This window comes from Euprymna scolopes, chromosome 3 (assembly GCF_053919585.1).
Source record: "Euprymna scolopes isolate OS-2025 chromosome 3, ASM5391958v1, whole genome shotgun sequence".
NCBI lineage: Eukaryota > Metazoa > Mollusca > Cephalopoda > Sepiida > Sepiolidae > Euprymna > Euprymna scolopes.
The window spans coordinates 167,387,277-167,405,943 of NC_136484.1; the positions used below are offsets into that span (position 1 = coordinate 167,387,277).

Consider the following 18,667-nt stretch of genomic DNA (forward strand, 5'->3'; position numbering starts at 1 on the left):
TTTTTAAACTTGTACAGAAAAAGAAATAAAATTTTAGTTGTAAAGTAGACAACTCCTAATATATTCTTAAATTTACAATGAATTATCCTCCTTATTGATTTTTATTTTTAGGTGATTATTTAAAAACGTTTTATATTCCAAGTCTTCAAGAAAAACTTGATAAGCAATAACAAATATTTATTGAAACACTGGTGTGTAATAATAATGAAAACTTATGTCGTTCTTGTTTGACTAATGTTAAATCTTGGTTGAGGAACTTTGAAATGAAATGTACTTTGTGCTTTTGTTCCTTAGAGGAGGTTGGATTGGAAGAATGCTACTTAGTCCATTCCTATTTTTGTTTTCAGTTGGTCATTGACTTTGATCTCTAACATTTTGGCAATATGTTGATCATCGATTTCATAATTATTCAATAATCAATTCAGCTCAATTAATCAATGAATAAAATTACATTGTATTACAACATATTTTTAAATAAAATGTTTACATTAGTATTTATCAACATACTGTCAGCTCAGTATATAAAGAACCATGTTCCTTTAATCGTATTCAAGTTATCTTTCCTGAATTATACTGGTAACAAGAGAATGAACTTTTCAATTGTAATGTAAAAAAAAAATGATTTAAAATTGATGCTTGCCTTCTTTCTTGCTCGAGTTTCAAGAAGAATTTATTTCACTCTTAATAATAGACACAACAATATTCCTTTATTATTATTATTATTATTATTATTATTATTATTATTTTATGTACGACACAGTTACATTGACACACGGGTTCTCATTAGATCACCAAAGTTAAGCAATGTCGAGCCTGGCCAGTACCAGATGGATAACCAATTAGAAAGGCGAGGTGCTGTATGTACCGTGAGATAAAATACCAGGTTGAGAAACTGGCGTGGTCTATCCTTTTCTCGAGGGTAGATGAGACTCGCTTAAGCTGTGGTAGGCATCCCATCTAGCGATGGCATTACGATAAAAAATACTCCTGATAGCCCTGGAAAAGCATCAAGTATTCAGCTACCGGCAAGATTTGAATTACACTACAAACTCATGTAGTGAGTTCAATCTCAGCTGCGGCTGCGCTGGACGGGTGGGATTATTATTATTCAAAACAGAACAAAAGAAAAGAGAATTTTGTCTTCTTTTTCTTTTATCAATTAGTTTCGTTTCAATGATTTCAAGTAATGAGTTTAACTGAGAAGCCTGTTAGTTTTAATTATCAGGTCTTTAATAATCTATTAGATTCATATTCGTTATAACTTATTCTGATGGTTTGGCTAATTAACTTTACGCCATATCAACCTTTTATTGATTATCTAATGATAATGCTTTACTTTAAATATAAATTAAGTTATTTTCTAGCTGAGCACAACTCCAATTGCAGACAAATTCCTACTGCTATTTTACCTGTAGTTGAAAGGTGAGAGGAGATTAATATCTTCTCCAAAGCATTATTACTACGTATATGAATATCGCATATAAAAATCTTCAAGCAGCTTTTCACAATTTTACAAAACATAAGAATCCCATCTTATTCTAGAGAGGCAGTGTACAACATGTGTTTGATCTATAGTCTTGTATGGTTGCAAGACCTGGTCGACAATAAAACAATCCTGGTTGTAGAGCATAAAAATGGAGAAAATTGTATTGTAAAGTCTTTCGTTAAAAATTGTGTCGCACAACAATGTCTTAACTGGTATGGTTATGTCATCTACCATCAGTAATCTGAACTGTTCCTATGGCTGCTGCTGAATTTTTATTTTTTTATTTTATAGGATAGATAGGTTTTGGTACTTTAGTCCTTTACAAATCAATGTTGAAATATCAAAGCCTAAATCTGTCACCATAAAATAGATCTAAGTATAAGGTCAAAAAGGTAGAAAAACGATTGTTCTAAAACTAGACCAGAGACATGTTAGTTTGGAATATTATTCAAATGATTAATCAGATTTGGGAATAGGAATTGGAAAAAAATAAAATTGAAAGCTTTGGGGTATTAGAATCTATATCAGAAAATCTGTGCCCAGTTTTTGATAATGTTTAAATGATTCTTTTTTTTTTTTTTTTTTTTAATTTTTGCGTTTGTTTAAAACTTAATTTTCTATTGCTAATGATAAAATGATATCTATTGATTTCATATTATCAGTAAAACTAAAATCTATAGATAATTAGAATAACACAGAAATAGAACAGATAATTACTTATTCATGCTTCACGTAGTTAGAAAAGTAAAATATCATAGTGTCCCTACATCCCCAATGGTGATTCAGCCAGTTCTTGTAGGTGAAGCGATATCATGGAAGGGATGCCAAGCTCTTTTGAGCTTAAACTTTGAGGAGAACAGGTCATTCTATTTGTTTGGTCAGTCAGTTAGTTAAATGTAGGAGCAATTTTTCTTTAGGTCCTAAAAGTGCCAACGAGATAAGAAGCTTTTATACATATTTAGATTAAATGCAAGATTTAAATATAAATTAACTTATGGCTTTTCGTCTTTTTTTTTTTTTAAATAGGAATATATTCGATATTTCATGACATTTTACTTATATATTTTGACAGTCACATTGCTCATTGCATGTGATGATCTCGAAGAAACATCTTTTATCTCACATCTGCTGTTGCTATCATGTCTATTGCCTATGTATTATTTTGTTTGTATTCTTTATTTTATAAAATATTGTACCTTTTTATTTTGATGTACATTTTTGTCCTTGGATTGATTGTAATTTTTACAGCTGCATATGTGCATTGAAAAAAAAAATCATCTTTTAAACATAATTTATGCAATTTGTAGTTCTCTTACACAAAACAGGAAATTAAAAAACCACAGCTATAACGTGCGCGTTTCACATGATGTTGATTGCAGTAAACTGCTTAAGACATGGAAAAGATCAGTTGATGATGTTGATGACAACCTGATTGTAGTAAGCGACAAAATAGGAACAGACAGGAGAAGTTGGAAGTCACAAAACGTCTAACTTTAGCACAAGACACAAAGATGAAAAATGAAAAAAAAAAAAAAAAAAGATTTGATTGGTTTAAAATAGAATGCCAGTTGAACAGTCTGCATCAATAAGCATTATATATCATGCGTACTTCCATAATGTTCAAAATTAAAATGGTTCCTGAAAGAAAGAAACATTATCATGGCAGAACAAAATATCTTAGTAGTTGTGGGGCAACTGATCTAACGAAAAAATAAAGTCTATCACAGTACTTTGATACCTACCTGTACGGAAGTACAGATAGCAAGCCTCAAAGGGACAACATTTATCCTTAAAAGATTCCTTGGATATAAATTTAACTCATCACAAAATCAAGTGTTAGCCCCCAATAAAGGGATTCTTTGGTCTTTTCAAAATAACAGAATTAAAAATAAAAATTCAAAAGGCATCAAAAACATTAAAATTGAAAAATTACCATTTGAAGAGGAACAACCAATTGCATGGAATATTGGATTGTCATTCAGGTATTCTGCAATCAAACTCGATGATAATATCAGGGAAAGAAACATGCCACCAAAATGCATCCCAATCAAGTAGAAGTGGTTAAAAAATCTGAAATAAATAAAATAACTTTAGAAAAAAAGATGGCATATTTTTTGATAATTTGCAACTGAGAATTTTAAAGTGCCACGGAGTTTCAAATTCAATTCAGCTTTTTTCTTTCTTTTTTTTTTTAAAAAAACATCAGTTCTATTATAAAACTGTGGGAGACCAAAAGGATAATTTTACTCATGGAGTATTGTTGCCACATCTGGGGTGGTGCATCTACCACTAACCTCTCACACTTAGATAGGATCCAAATAGGAATCTCAAATCTAATGAGTCTTGCATTATCGGCCAAGCTCCAACCTTTATCCCATCCCCACAATGTTGCATCCCACTACTTATTTTACAAGTACTTAATTGAATATGCTCTGATAAACTCATAGCACTTGTGCCCCCTCAATGTAAATACCCCCCACCCAACTAACATGACAAGCAGCAAAATCCCACCTCCTCACTGCTAAGTTCCTAGATGCTAGATAACTTACTTTAATAGTGTCTTCTTTTCGAATGCTAGACTTTGGAATTTCCTCTCTGTTTCCTGCTTCCCTGATGGTACTACACTGCAGAAGTTTAAATGCTAGACACAATCACAAGTAATAGCCTCTTACATTCCAATTGGAAATATGCCTATTTTGTTGTGAAAAAGAAAATAACTGAATAAAGGAAAGAGGGTCAACACGTAGTTGTAGACTGTGTCCTTTTCTGTGATGTGATTAAAAATAAAGAGTTTCGTTTTCATTTTTATCATTACTAACCAGCAGAGCATTACCATAATCGACCAAGGCAAAAGTCTTTTAGACTTGTGTACACAATATATTGATGTAGAGAATTGAAATCTTGCCAGTAAATGTTGAGGACATGCATTGCATGGATAGAAATGACATGAGAATGGTACAATGGATGTGTAATGTGAATCTTGGGATTAGATTTGATGACCTCAGAGAAAATGTAAATCTGCACAGTATAGCAACGTGTGTGCAGAAGCGTTTACTTTGATGATGCGGCCATACTGAAGGAATGAATAAGAGATGCACAGTCAGTTCAAAGGAGAAGATCAAAGAAGACAAGGGAAGAAGTGATTAGGTTGGATTTAAGTATTCAAAGGATTAATCAGAAACAGATTTGGGAACTGTAAAAAAAAAAAAATTGAACGCTTTGAGGTATCAGAAAATCTGTGTCTATTTTTTTTTTTGATAATACTAAAATAATTCATTTTTATTTGCTTTTGTTTAAAACTTAATTTTCCATTGCTAATGATAAAATGATATCGATTGATTTTCTATTATCAGCAAAACTAAAATCTATAGATTATCCCGCTAAGAAATGCATTTTTTTAAATTTGCAAAAATATATGCACATATTACATGAGATTTTACAGTTGTCCAAAAATTTTTTAAAAAGTAAAAAACTTAAGAGAACAACTCTATACCTAAATATTTTTAAATCATAAAAGAAACAAAGAATTGATAATTGTATCGGAATCCGTCATTGTATCAGAATCGGAAAAAATATTGGAATCATCTCATGATTAGTTTTGCAGCGAATTTCCAAAAGATTTTCAACACATGTAAACTTGCGAAATAGACATTAAACCAAATATGATGAGTTGATTTTCCTTTTTTTTCAACCATAAGAATTATTTGTTTATTTCGTTAACTCTTAAAATCCTGTTAAACACTTTCTAAATCTTTAGTCAATGTCATATAAGGTATTATCAAAAAGATGATAAAATAAAATGTTTGCTTTTTCATTTAAAAGTTTACAAAACTTTTAATTTTAGACAGATGGTGATGGAACTTGACAGCACACTTGCAAAGAATGTGTCCTTTAATATGATTTGCATTAAAATCAATAATGTACAAATTATTTGAGTTATGATCTAAAGTTGACATTTTGAAGGAAATATACTTTTTCGAAATGATATGTATAAAAATCATTTAATGTTTATAAACATTTATAAAATGAGATACTGAAATAAGTATCAGTACTCAGATATAAACTTCACAAGGAATAGTTAAGAGTTATTTTCCTTCTATTGAGAACTTTTAAGTATATTTCAAAATAGATTTAAACAAAGGGCTACCATTTCACATGTTGTCTAGTTGACATAGAATACAGACATCACTTCTGGTCAATGCAGTTTCAGAGAGTAAAGGATGACAGTTAATAGTACCAAAATGGCATGCAAAGAATTTGATTGTAGAATCCTATCATTACTTTAACAAATTGTGGCCAGCATTTAAGAAAAAAAGTATGTAACACAAGAGTTACAAAATTGGAAGAGATAAGATCTGACTGACTCTTGGATTCTAAAAATTCCAACTTGACTCCTTAAAATCTTCCAATACTCAGATTCTCTGTTAATTCTTCAAAGATTAAAACTCCGACTCAAACTCAGCAATCTTGTACAGCATATGATCATGGGTATGACCTTAAAAACATCTAATGGTGAGGTCCGATTTGGAGGGTATGGGGAATGTGGAGTTGCCCCCCTCAGTTACCAGGTCCAATTTGGCTTAGAGTGGTAATACCTGTTAGGGCAACTGCCAGGAGGAAGGTGGGGGTTCAACCCTTTTTGCTTATGTGGGGTCGGAGGCCTGCACTGCTTGCCGTCTTCCTCCCACTTCTTGTTCTGTGTGGGAGATACTATCAGCCTGTCACCGCCCTTGCTCGTTTTGTTCAGATTGAGTGTAGCCAAAGGTTGAGGACATCCTATAAATTTTGATATTAAATATACAGAAAACTCCATTGTTACTAAACTTTCAACATAATTTCATTCCCCGTTAATTACAAGGCAAAAAGGCAAAACTGGGAAATTATTAGTCTCAAGAAGACCAGTGGAAGAAACAGATTATGTTGGGGGAAGGGGGATTTTTTCTGTAAGAGAAAGAATTTAAATTCGCCAACCAGACAGACAAGATGAAGAAAAGCAGGTTACTGGCTGTCCCCATGCAGTCTCCAGGAAATGAAATTCCCTCTTTATTCAAGGAACTTCAAAGAAGAGACAGTCTTGGAAAATATTTTATACTGAACTGGTCAGAGAAAGAACTCCTCTTTGTAGAAGGACATTTTTATTTAAAAGAAAGAACATTGGTTCCAGAAAATTGAGAGAATATCTCTGAAAAAGAAAAACTGAAAGAAGAAACAATTTTAAAGACATTTTGTATGTTTGCATGTTTCTGGCTTTTCAGGTTTTTCATGTCAAGTAAGATTGTTCTCTCGTTTCTTCCGATAATTTGTTGCTATTGTTTGGGTGATAAATTTAACTTTGTCATTCCAGTCGATAGATTTTGGAATAGTCTCTTAATTAGAGACCCATTTTTATGTATGGTTCTATTTTATAGTCATGATTGTTACCTTAAGGTTAGTTGTTTTACCCTTGTTTTGAGAAATAATATATTTTATTTCTTTTTAACAAACTTGAACTAAATTAATATATTACATTGACAAGAAAGTTCTCAAACAAAACATTATTGACTGACATCATCATCAGAATCAACACACTTTTGTCAATGCAAAACAAGTGTATTTATGCCGATAAGGTAAAAATCTTGTGCTCTATAATTTTTATGGTTATTTATTATTTTTTATGATTATTATTTTTTATGATTATTTATGCTAGTGACAGAAAAATTTTGTGTTCTGATGGCGATGAAGTCACTGAAGGCGTTTTTGATATCGGTTAAGTTTTTGAAGCATTTCTCATGCAGAAAGTTGTCGAGATGCTTGAAAAAATGGTGAGCAGTCTGGAAAGTATGACGGATGAGGCAGAGTTTCGTAGCCAAATTCGTTCAACTTTTGCAGGGTCGGTTTAGCAATGTGCGGTCAGGTATTGTCATGGAAGAGAATTGTGCCTTTTTTGTTGACTAATGCTGGGTGCTGTTGTCAAAATTTCTGATGCATTTCATCCATTTGCTGAGAATACTTCTCTGCCAAAATGGTTTTGCCTGCATTCTAAATACTATAATGGATGAGACTGGTCGCAGACCACCAAGCAGTCAGCATGACCTTCTTTTGGTGCAACTCAAGTTTTGGGAAGTGTTGTGGAGCTTTGTCGACATCTAACCACTGAGCTGAGCATTGCCAGTTGTCATAAAGAACCCCTTTTCATCATAAGTCACAACCCGGTTGAGAAAGAGGTTGTTCTTGTTGCGTAAAAGAAAGGAAGATGACACTTCATAAGGAACGGCATTTCTTTTGGTTGTTGTTCAATTCAATTTTTTTGTCTTTCCAATCTCTCTCAAGTGGTTGAAAATTGTCATATGGGTTACGTCTAATTCAGAACAAGTTCTTGAACAGTCGTACGTGGATTGGCTTCGACTAACGCTGTTAATTGATCATTGTCAACATTTGACGCCGACCACTACACTCATCAGCTTCTCTCATCACTGCCATGAAATTTCTTAGACCACCATTGTGCTGTGCATTCAGTAGTGGCTCCTGGGCCAAACACTTTGTTAATATTGCAAACTGTTTCAGCAGCTTTTCAGCCTAGCTTGAATTGAAATAAGAAAATTGTGCAAATCTGATTTTTTTCCATCCTGTATTTCACGTTCTGAAAAGACATTTCTTCTCTATATTTTGGTGAACCCGACATAATATGAACATGCAACCCCATTTTGCTGTCCCTCATCACTATATGAGTAATTTATATATTAGGTTGTCCGGAAAATAATGGCCAATTTTAGAGAAAAAAAGATTTATTAATCAAATAGGTGACACTAGACATTTAAATTAGTCAAAGTATGATCCTTGAGCAACCATGCATTTTTGCCATCTATCAACTAGATCGTTTATGCCTCGTTGATAAAAATTCTTTGCCTTATATGCTAAGAAATCTTTGAAAAAAGATTCAACCTCTGCATTAGATCTGAAATTTTTGTTGCTTAAAAAAGCGGCTAAATGCTTGAAAAAATGGCATTCCGTGGGAGAAAGATCTGGAGAATAAGGAGGATGTGGTATAGTTTCGTATCCCAAGTCTGTGAGTTTCTGCAGTGTCATTCTCGCAACATGAGGCCGCGCATTATCGTGGAGCAGGATTAGACCACGCCTATTCACTAATGCAGGTCTCAATTTTTGTAAATGATGATGCATTTCTTCAAGTTGATTGCAGTAAACCTCTGCCGTGATGCTCTGATTAGCATCCAGAAAGCTGTAATGAATAACACCAATTGTACACCACCAAACAGTCAGCATAATCTTCTGTTGGTGAAACTTTGACTTTGGAAAATGTTTGGGTGGTTCATCACAATCAAGTCATTGACCTGATCGTTTCTGATTATCGCAGGTGACTATTCAGTCAAGAAATGGATCATTAATGTTTCGCAAAAAGAGCATCCGACACACTTCAAAACGTCGAGCTTGTTGATTTTCATTGAGCTCATGTGGGACCCATTTGTCGAGCTTTTTCACCTTGCAAATTTGCTTCAGATGGTTCGACACTGTTGAACTGCTGACACCATGTTCCCGAGACATTGCCGTGGGTTTTGCTCAACAATGGCTCTCAAATTTTCATTGTCAAGATTAGATGGCCGTCCTCTGCCTTCTTCATCTTTAAGGATCTCATCACCACTACGAAATTTTTGAAACCACCTTCGTACTGTTCTATCACTTGTGATGCCTTCTCCCCATGCCCTATTGATATTTGCAGTTGTTTGAGAAGCATTGTTACCAAGCTTAAACTCATGCAGGAAAAGTAATCGTAAGTCTTCTTTTCTCATATTCCAAATTATGGGCTCATTCGCTCATAAAACGTTTTCTGAAAGAAAAAAGTAAGAAATTATTAAAGAGCACATATAAATCAATAATCACGTTGATGTTTACCTGAAATATAATAAAAATCCTATGATAAAATCCAATTTCAGAACTGACTTCCTGAAATGGCCATTATTTTCCGGACAACCTAATATTTGCAAATTATCCTCATCTTCTAGTTATTGTTTCACAACGTTTCAGCCAACTATTCCTCTGGCCTTCGTCAGATGGTAAACCGTAACAAGATAGGGATGCAGAGTCTCTTAACTGTATCCTCAGTAATTACTGCCTTCCCTAATTGTTGTTGTCTCACCACGTTTTTGCCAACTAATCCTCTGGCCGACTTTGGGTAGAATTGAAACCGCCATCTTCAGACAATGCTCAACTGGAACCGTAATCACATGATTGAAATACTGCAGATGAAAAATTGGGAGACAAAAAGTCAAGGAGAACCAATAGATTTGTTACGCTATAAAACGTATTTTGGTAAGAACCCCCCCCCAAATGTTAATACTTATAATATTATTATAAGTATTAACGTAAACACCCTTTATCTCACAAACGATCGTACATAAAAACTTTGTTGATACTGAATTTTTGAAACTGCTTAGTCACTCACACACACATGCTCGCTCGCGAATAAACAAACCTTTATTCATTTCAATTTTCCCCGCGCATTTTGCACAAAAAAATAGGTTTTGTTAGCAACGGCACAATTTCAAATACGCCCACACACTTTTCTCAAAACAACAAAAGTAAAATGAACATATTTTTGGCAGACGTAGTTGAAGACAGCATCATGTGACACAAGTAACCAATGAGAAAATTAAGAAAATTGTCTTTTTAATGCTTTTCCAAAAGCCAAAATATCAGCAGGAGCAATAGTGTTCTGGAGCCGACCAAAAATGTATAAAACACATCAAAAAGTTTTCTACAGAGAGAGTTCAGTTTTTTTCCTTTCTTCTCACTTCGACGACACAACGAGAACATGCCTCCCGCGTTCACAATATTGTCACTGCCAACACTATGATCCGCATGCAACAAGGACACTCAAAAATCACTTATGCACACACGCATTCATTCCGCACATTTTCTAAATTAATAACAACAAATCACTTTCCTTATGGATTTTCCTCGTGGGACTTTTTAAGTAAGGCAAACTTCACCAGATAAACACAAACTTTAAAATAATCTCATTATTTTCACACAGGACTTTAACCTTCTAAACTCATTAATTCCATGGAGGACTTTCATCTAACATTTTAATCATAATGACTTCAAAAGAACTTTCACCGATCGGACCTTTTGTTTATTCACCTTGTTTTTGTGAAAAAATAAATGCGGTGCATTTAAATCAGAAGGAGTAGTCGTTTTGCTTCGTTCCTTTTTTTATTATTTCGTTTGGGGCAAAGAAATTTAATTTTACTTAAACTTCTGCACCCCTACAAACTTATGCTAAAAGAAGAATATATCACTATTTTGTACATTTCCACATTGTAATATAATAACTTCAGTTAACACTAAGTTTAAACTATGGAGCTAATTTTAAGACCAGCATTATTTATCCGTTTAAATTAATCCACTTCACCTAAATTTACTTTTGTTTTCACTAAAACTTGACATACTACATTCGCATTACATAATAACCAAGTTCGCATAACACAACTATTTGTATTTATAAATTTTACCACATCTTAGCTTGGATCATTAAGATTATGAAAAATGACATTAAACAAGATTAAAATAGCCACTATAAACATGAATTAGAATAAATAAAAAAATGGTACTTATGAACTTATTGAACCGTGCTGAAATAATATTTAGAAAGCCATTCTTAACATGGGAGAGGATGGTGTTTTGTAACTATTCTGTACATTCACCTAACAAGTTAATAAAAAAAGGGTATTTTTTTACAACCTGCCCCAGCATAGTATTGTGAGAAATTCCATATACAACCGCCATCCTTTTTTTAGGCTGGCCAAACAGCTCCAGTAGCCGGTCTGTGATTGGTTTAAATTTGAATGTGTCAGGTGATTTGACTTGGCGCCTTTTTTGTATTCATGCGTTTATTTTTTAGTCTAAGAAAAAACATGGAACGGGATAGACTCAAACCAGGAGTTCTCTCACTAGGGATCCAAGACAATTCCTTCATGGACACCAAACAGTCGGTGAATGAAGGACACAACTTATTTTGCTGAACCTAAGGAGGATATTCTACTACTGTTCGACATGTTATTATCCAAATATTGGATCTTATCTTATTTCCTCTTGAGTCCTAAGGGTCTCACATTATGCCTTATTATAGGCGCCATCATTCCTGCTGTGGTCTCCATGATCTTCATGGATCCTTCCAAAGGAACCACGAACTAACATTCCAACAATAGGAATTCATACTAAAAGCTCCATGCGTATGGTAGCAAATCGGGTCACTGTTTTGCGAAAGGAGGACTATACCAGAACCAAAGAACTTTCATTGCTGTTATTTGTGAATAAATTTTGAGTTTAAAGGCATGGCTTTTGTTTGTGGAATTCATTTGCTTCTGCAGGGAGGAAATTGAGTGTGTAGGAAAGAAATTTCTTATAGTATAAACACACACACACGAAGAACGTCTTCCAGAATGCCCCCCCCCCCAACCTCAAAAGTCGTTCTTAACATGGGGAGGTCGGGGTGTTTATAATACGCTGGGGCACGTTGTAAAAATTTACCAAAAATAGACATCATAAAACTTTAACTTAAAAATACTATTTTAAAGATAACGCGGTTCAATAAGTGCATGAGTACCTAAAAAATAATCTGTATTTTTTTATTTGTCCGTAACATTAGTGCATATGTCCATATTAAGTTTAGTAAAATATCAAGATTGTCAAATCCAGATTGCTTTAACAGCTGTATACATTTTCAGCATCTACAATTCTCTTTCCAAAACAGACACTGATTTCTAATTCAAATATTACATTCCAATTTTAGATGCAGTAACAAAAATGATTTATAAAAAATTTACTCATTTTAAAACGTTTAATCGCTTCAAAAATCACACAGTGTTTATCGATATGTGAAAGACAATTGGCGGCGAGCTAACTGTTAAATATGGAAAGTTTGGAAAAATGAATTAAAACTAATGTTAGAATGCAACCATTTTTTCTTGTTTTCAGCATTCAATGTTACTTGTTTTTCGAAAATGAAAACATTAAAAACTTATCAAGTTGGGTTAAAAAAAAAAAAAATGGAACTTATCTTGCCTTTGATAACATTTATTTGTTATGTATTTGTTTTTTGACAATTTTTTTCGTACATCTTGGATTGTAAAACTAACCTGAACTTAGTATTTTTCTTTGTTATCTTTCTTTGACAGTCAGTTTGGTATTTTTTTGTTTTTTTTACATTAGGTCCACCTCCACAACTTTCTTTAAAATGACGACTTTTAAAGGTTTTCAACTACGCTGAATAAGAAAATCTCATTTAAATGTTGCAGAGACAAGTAGTTTTCAAGATATAAAGACCTGTATTATGCACTGTATTTCACTGGCGGCCATGTTTGTACACGCGTGCGATGTGAGAAAAAAATTTCTCACACATCTCAATTTCCTCCCTGCAGAAGCAAATGAATTCCACAAATAAAAGCCATACTTTCAAACTCAAAATTTATTCACAAGTAACAGCAATGGAAGTTCTTTGATTCTGGTATTGTCCTTTTTCAAAACGGTAGCCCGATTTGCCTCATACGCATGGAGCCTTTTGTTAGAATTCCTATTGTCGGAATGTTAGTTTGTTGTTCCTCGTAAGGATCCATGAAAGTTCATGGTAAACTCGGCGGGAATGATGGCGCCTATAATTAGGCATAATGTGAGCCCCTTGGGACTCAAGATGAAATGAGATAAAATCCAATATTTGGAAAATAAACATGCAGATCAGTTCTTGAATGTCATCCTCAATTAGGATAAATACAGTAATATAAGTTGTCTCTCCTTGTAGAGATGTGTTCTTCGTTCATCAACTGTTTGGTGTTCATGAAGGAATTGTCTTGGCTCACTCGAGACAGAGCCGCTGTGTTGAGTCTATCCCGAGTTTTCTGTAGACTGCAAAATAAACGCAAGATACAAAAAAGGGCGCCAAACAATTTACTTGACTCATTCAAAATTAACCAATCATGGACCAGCTACTAGAACTGTGTAGCCGGCCTAAACAAGAAAGATGGGCGGTTGTATATGGAATTTCTCACAGCGATAAACAAATCTACTTCTCTGCCACCTACACTGCAACAACTGCTATTGTATTTGTAGTATAAAAAAAAAAAAAAAAGAAAAAAAAGAAGTTCATCGGTATGGTCTTAAAAAATGTGTCGAAAAGGGAGATAAGTATGTCCCTTGTATTCGCAATCTCTAAGGTGTTTACATCTAGGGAAATTTCCTCAAATTTACCGTAAAATTACTTTTAACTACAAATAATTTTCTACTCGAATTTTCGTAATTTTTAGATATATATGACCAATTTTTTTTTTCGGAGATCTTCAGTCCAAAACGGATACGTACAATATAACCTTTTTTCTATATTTTTATTTTTTAATGTCTTCATTAAACTGTACAAGTACCGACTATCTTAACAAGCACCAGTTTTTTCTATATTTTTTATTTATTTTTACCTTAAGTTTGAATTTTAATTCGGCAAAAGTCGGTTAAAAGAATTGTGATAATTTTGGTACTTATACACTTGTGTTACTGTAACTGAAATAACATTATGTAGAAAGCCATTAACATGAGTAGGGGAGGATGTTTTGGAACTATTCTGTACTTTCATCTAACAATCTAATTAAAAAAAAAAAAAAAAAAAAAAAAAAAAAAGGTAAAATTTTACATTAAGGCCCGTCTCACGTTCATATATAACAAAATGTTTTTTGTAGATTTCAGTGTGCTAAAAACTAATCTGCAAACCGTTTCCGTCGCAAAAAAAGTATTCATGATATGAAGAAATTACTTTTTCGAAAAGTGGGTGATCACTTTGCCATGTAAATTTGACTTAAATTGAGCACCCACTTCCTGGCCATCTGAGAGAGGGGGCGTTTTTTGGAGTGTTTATTGTCTAAAAGTTTTTTTTGATTTCTTTTTTTGTTTTCATCTTTCAATAAAGACATGGTGCGATTAAAAAATAAAGAAAAATCGGTATTATTTTACTTTAAGGCTAGTCTCACGTTCGTATAGAAAAAAAAAATTTTTGTAGCTTTCGGTGTGCTTTAAAAGAATATGGTAACTGTTTCCGTCGCAAATTTACCTTTTGTATGGTATTAACCCCTGAACTCTGGTATTATTTTCCATTTCACAGCCCAGCCTTCGTTTACGCTACGTACGAGCATAAAAAAGGCTGTTAAATGTGCACTTGCGCACCAAACTGCCTTGTCACAGTGTAGTTTGGCGAAAATTTAAAATTAGACAAAAAACAAGTAGTTTTCCAAATATTAAACCATGCAATTTGTCGACCCTATGTGCGCTTGCGCGTGCAAAATAGCCACCTGTGATAACATATACAATTGTATAGTTTAATATTTGGAAAACTACTTGTTTTTAGTCTAATTTTTAATTTTCGCCACTACTACACTGTGACAAGGCAGTTTGAGACGCGAGTGCATAGGTAACAGCCTTCGTTTATGCTCGTGCGTTGTGTAGCGGTCTAGGGTATAGAAGGAAATGCGTGTTCCTCTCGCGTTCGGGTGTCACCAATTTGTGGTGGTGGTGGTGGTGAAAAATAGGGAAAATGAATTGAATTGAGAAAGAGACGAACTACGTGTTAAATTGAATTGAACGAACTAGGATTTATTTTGTGAAGAAACAAATGAAAGAAAAGGGTACTACACATGTTTAGTTTGGCGTGCGTCTCCCGCTGTTAACTGGTGAGAAGGAAGGTCTATAGTTTGGCGTGTGTCTCTCATTGTTAACTGGTGAGAGGGAAAGTATATTGCTGTAGAGAGAGAAAGTCTGTGTGTATGAGTGTTCTGTTTAAACGCATCCATTTCATTTTAAAATAACAGGGTCACCATCGTTTGTAGAAGACTAGAATATATAAATCCTAATCTCGTTACAAAAGAAAAATAATGAAACGAATGGAATGAAGGAAACAAAGACTCAATTGCTGGAATAGATAAACGTGTCGTTTATTTACTGTTAAAAAGTGAATGTTTTAGGTGTAACACGTGTTCATGTCCGCGCGGGTGTAACCATCGTTTGTTGCGGGATTGGTAGTATAGAAGGAAAAAGGAAATGTGTGTTCATCTCACGTTCGGGTCACTATCGTTTGTTCGCGCGTGGGAAGAGAAGTGAGTGATGTAGTGGAAAATGGGAATGATAGTCCAGCGTGTAGACACAGAAAAGGGTAGAGGGTTGACATCAGTTAAACTGTGTGCCATGTTAGCAGTCAGCTACGCGGTGGTGTTTTCTGGCACAAGTAGTAGATAGAGAGAGAAAGAGTGAGAATGTCAATCCAGTTCATGGAGATAGAAAGCGTATAAAGTGTACGTACGGTCTGTTGGCTTTTTGTCCCACATAGTAGCAAGTGGCGTGAGGTATGCGCATGCCTGCCGAAAAGGCACGCTGTCGGTCCGTAGACCGACCAGCTCGGAAGTTGGTCTAAAAAGGGGTGGAAACAGCTTGTCTCTTGCTTTTATACTTGTTTCCGGTGGTCTTTTGCGCATGTGTGGATTTCCTTTGAAAGGGAAGTGACGTCGTCCATCTGTGTGTGTACATGTGCATACGTTAGCGTGTGTGTATACACGTGAATGTGAGTGTATGTGCGTGAACGTGAATATATGTACGTGTGTGGACGTGGGTGCGTATGTTTGTGGGCGCGTATGTATATGACAAGTAATATAGCTTGAAATGTGAATGCGTGTTTTTGTGTGAGACTAGAAAAGGCTTGCGCAGTAGCGTAAACAAAGGCTGGGCTGTGAAATGGAAAATAGTCTCAGGGGTTAATACTATTCAAAGCAATCAAACACAAACTTTTTTAGCCAATGAATACACAAAAAATGCCCCCTCTCTTAGGTGGCCAGAAGGTGGGTGCTCATTTTAAGTTAAATTTACATGGAAAAAAAAAAGTGATCAGTGATTTCTTAGGTGTGTAAGAAATTTCGTGAAAAATATGAATAATTCCACCCCGTCTTTCCAAGCTTATAACTCCTCGAAAAATGTAATTCAAGCCCTAATTTTTTTTTTTTCAATTAAAGGAGCAAGGACCAAGGTTTCATAAAAAAAACAACAAAAACAAACAACGCGGTTTTTTTAAAAAAAGGTTTTAAACTTCGGACTTCACAGGTAAATTTCTAAAAAAACACTACTTTTTTTTGTTTTAAATTTGAATATATTATTTATTGACCTTTTCTCTTCAATTTGTGATATATAACACTTTGGTGAGTAAATTAATTATTTACTTTTTTAATAGACATTTCAAAATGGGAGGAGTGAATTATTTGACCCCCTGTCTTTCCAAGCTTATAACTACTCGAAAAATGTAATTCAAGCCCTAATCTTTTTTTCAATTAAAGGAGCAAGGACCAAAGTTTCATTAAAAAAAAACAAAAGAAAAAACAAACAACGTGGTTTAAAAAAAAAAAACGTTTTAAACTTCGAACTTTACAGGTAAATTTCTAAAAAAACACTACTTTTTTACCGCCCCTCCCCTCACCAAATGCGAACAGAATTTTTGTAAAATATTAAAGTTTTTCTGCTCGGTTCATGTCGGCACGTTACTTATGTTAAAACGGTTAATTAAACTGCATAAGCACCTGTTAAAAAAACTATGCAAGTTCTATAATTGAACGAAAAACAAACTAGCAGTAAGTTCCCCCCTCCAAAAACAAAACAAAGATCATAAAGTGAATGCATTTCTTCATATCTTGGAAACTACTTGTTTCCTGGAATTTTAAACGTTAGTGGTCATTTTAAAGGATTTTCCGAGGGTGGAAAGAAAGACCCCCCCCCAAAAAAAAAAAAATCGTGGCCACAAAGTGGGTGATCATTTTACGTTAAATAGAAAAGCGATCCCACAATTTTTTTAAACTAACATTTCTTCTTATCTTGGAAACTACTCGTTTGCCGTAATTTTAAACGTTATTTTCATTTTCAGAGACCCCGAAAACCTATAAGAGTGGTAATTTTAAAGGAATTTTCGAGGGTGGAGTATTGGAGTAATTCTTCATATTTACCAACCTTACAATTGAATAAAAAAAAACAAAAAAAAAAAACCATAAAACTTTAATTAAACGTGGAAATATGATTTAAAAAATAGCGCGGATCACTCTCTGCATTAGCACAAAAATAAAAATACCAAAAATACATAAGCAGTGGAAGCACCAAAAAAAAAAAAAAAAAAAACATCGTGAAACTTGGGTTCGAAAAAGTTGTCAAAAAACAAATATATAACAAATAAATGTTATCAAAGGTAAGATAAGTTACTTTTCTACCAAACTGGATATAATTTTCGTGTTTTTATTCAATGTAACATGTTTATTCAGCTCGAAAAGCATAGTGTTTACCGATGTATTGGAAAATTCAAAATGGCGCCCTTTAACACGGTGGTATTTTTATACAAACACCGTGACAGGGTTAGGGTTAGGGTTAATTCGCTGTCACGGTGTTTGTATAAATTTACCAACACGGTAAGTTCGGGAAAAAGATGTTATAAATAATAAACTAGACAAAATACTGTTAGAAATTCGCTCAATATATATTACCGTGACATAAGTTGACAAATATTCAGTGGCTTTTTAATAGTATTTTATCTAGTTTATTATTTATAACACCTTTTCCCAAACTTACCGTGTTAAAGAGAGAGTCGGGCACCATTTTGAATTTTCCATTACATCAGTAAACACTGCATGTTTTTCGAGTTGAATAAACATGTTACATTGAATAAAAACACAAAAAATATATCCAGTTTCGTAGAAAAGTAATTTATCTTGCCTTTGATAACATTTATTTGTTACATATTTGTTTTTTTTTGACAACTTTTTCGAATCTATGTGTACACAGTAACAATCCCTAAAACTTCAACTTAATTGGAAATACTATTTAAAAAAAAAAAAAAGCAGGGTAACATAAGTGCATAAGCACCAAATTTATTTATTTTCTCATGTTTTAAAAATAGAAAAATCAACCCCTTCCACTTTTTAAAAGAGAAATTGGGACGTTGGAAACGTAGACAACCAGACCCGCCTAATGGAAAATCCACGTTAAAGACAAAAGCCGGTTAAAAATTATCAAAATAGAAATTAATAATAAATGTTTTATTCAATATTTTCCATCCTTAAACTAGTTCCATCCGACTTGCTAAAAAAAAAAAAGACAAAATAAACAAAAATAACTAACAAATTTACCAAT

At 33.7% G+C, this 18,667-nt stretch overlaps 1 protein-coding gene across 1 annotated transcript in view; it reads right to left on the minus strand.

The window, feature by feature from the left end:
- Nucleotides 1-18,667, minus strand: part of LOC145260262 (polyprenal reductase-like) — a 34,745-nt gene that overhangs the window by 15,812 nt on the left and 266 nt on the right. Inside the window, exon 2 of the mRNA XM_080118092.1 lies at nt 3,420-3,556. Within this exon, the coding sequence (XP_079974218.1) occupies nt 3,420-3,556 (137 nt within the window). The remainder of the gene's footprint in view (nt 1-3,419; nt 3,557-18,667) is intronic.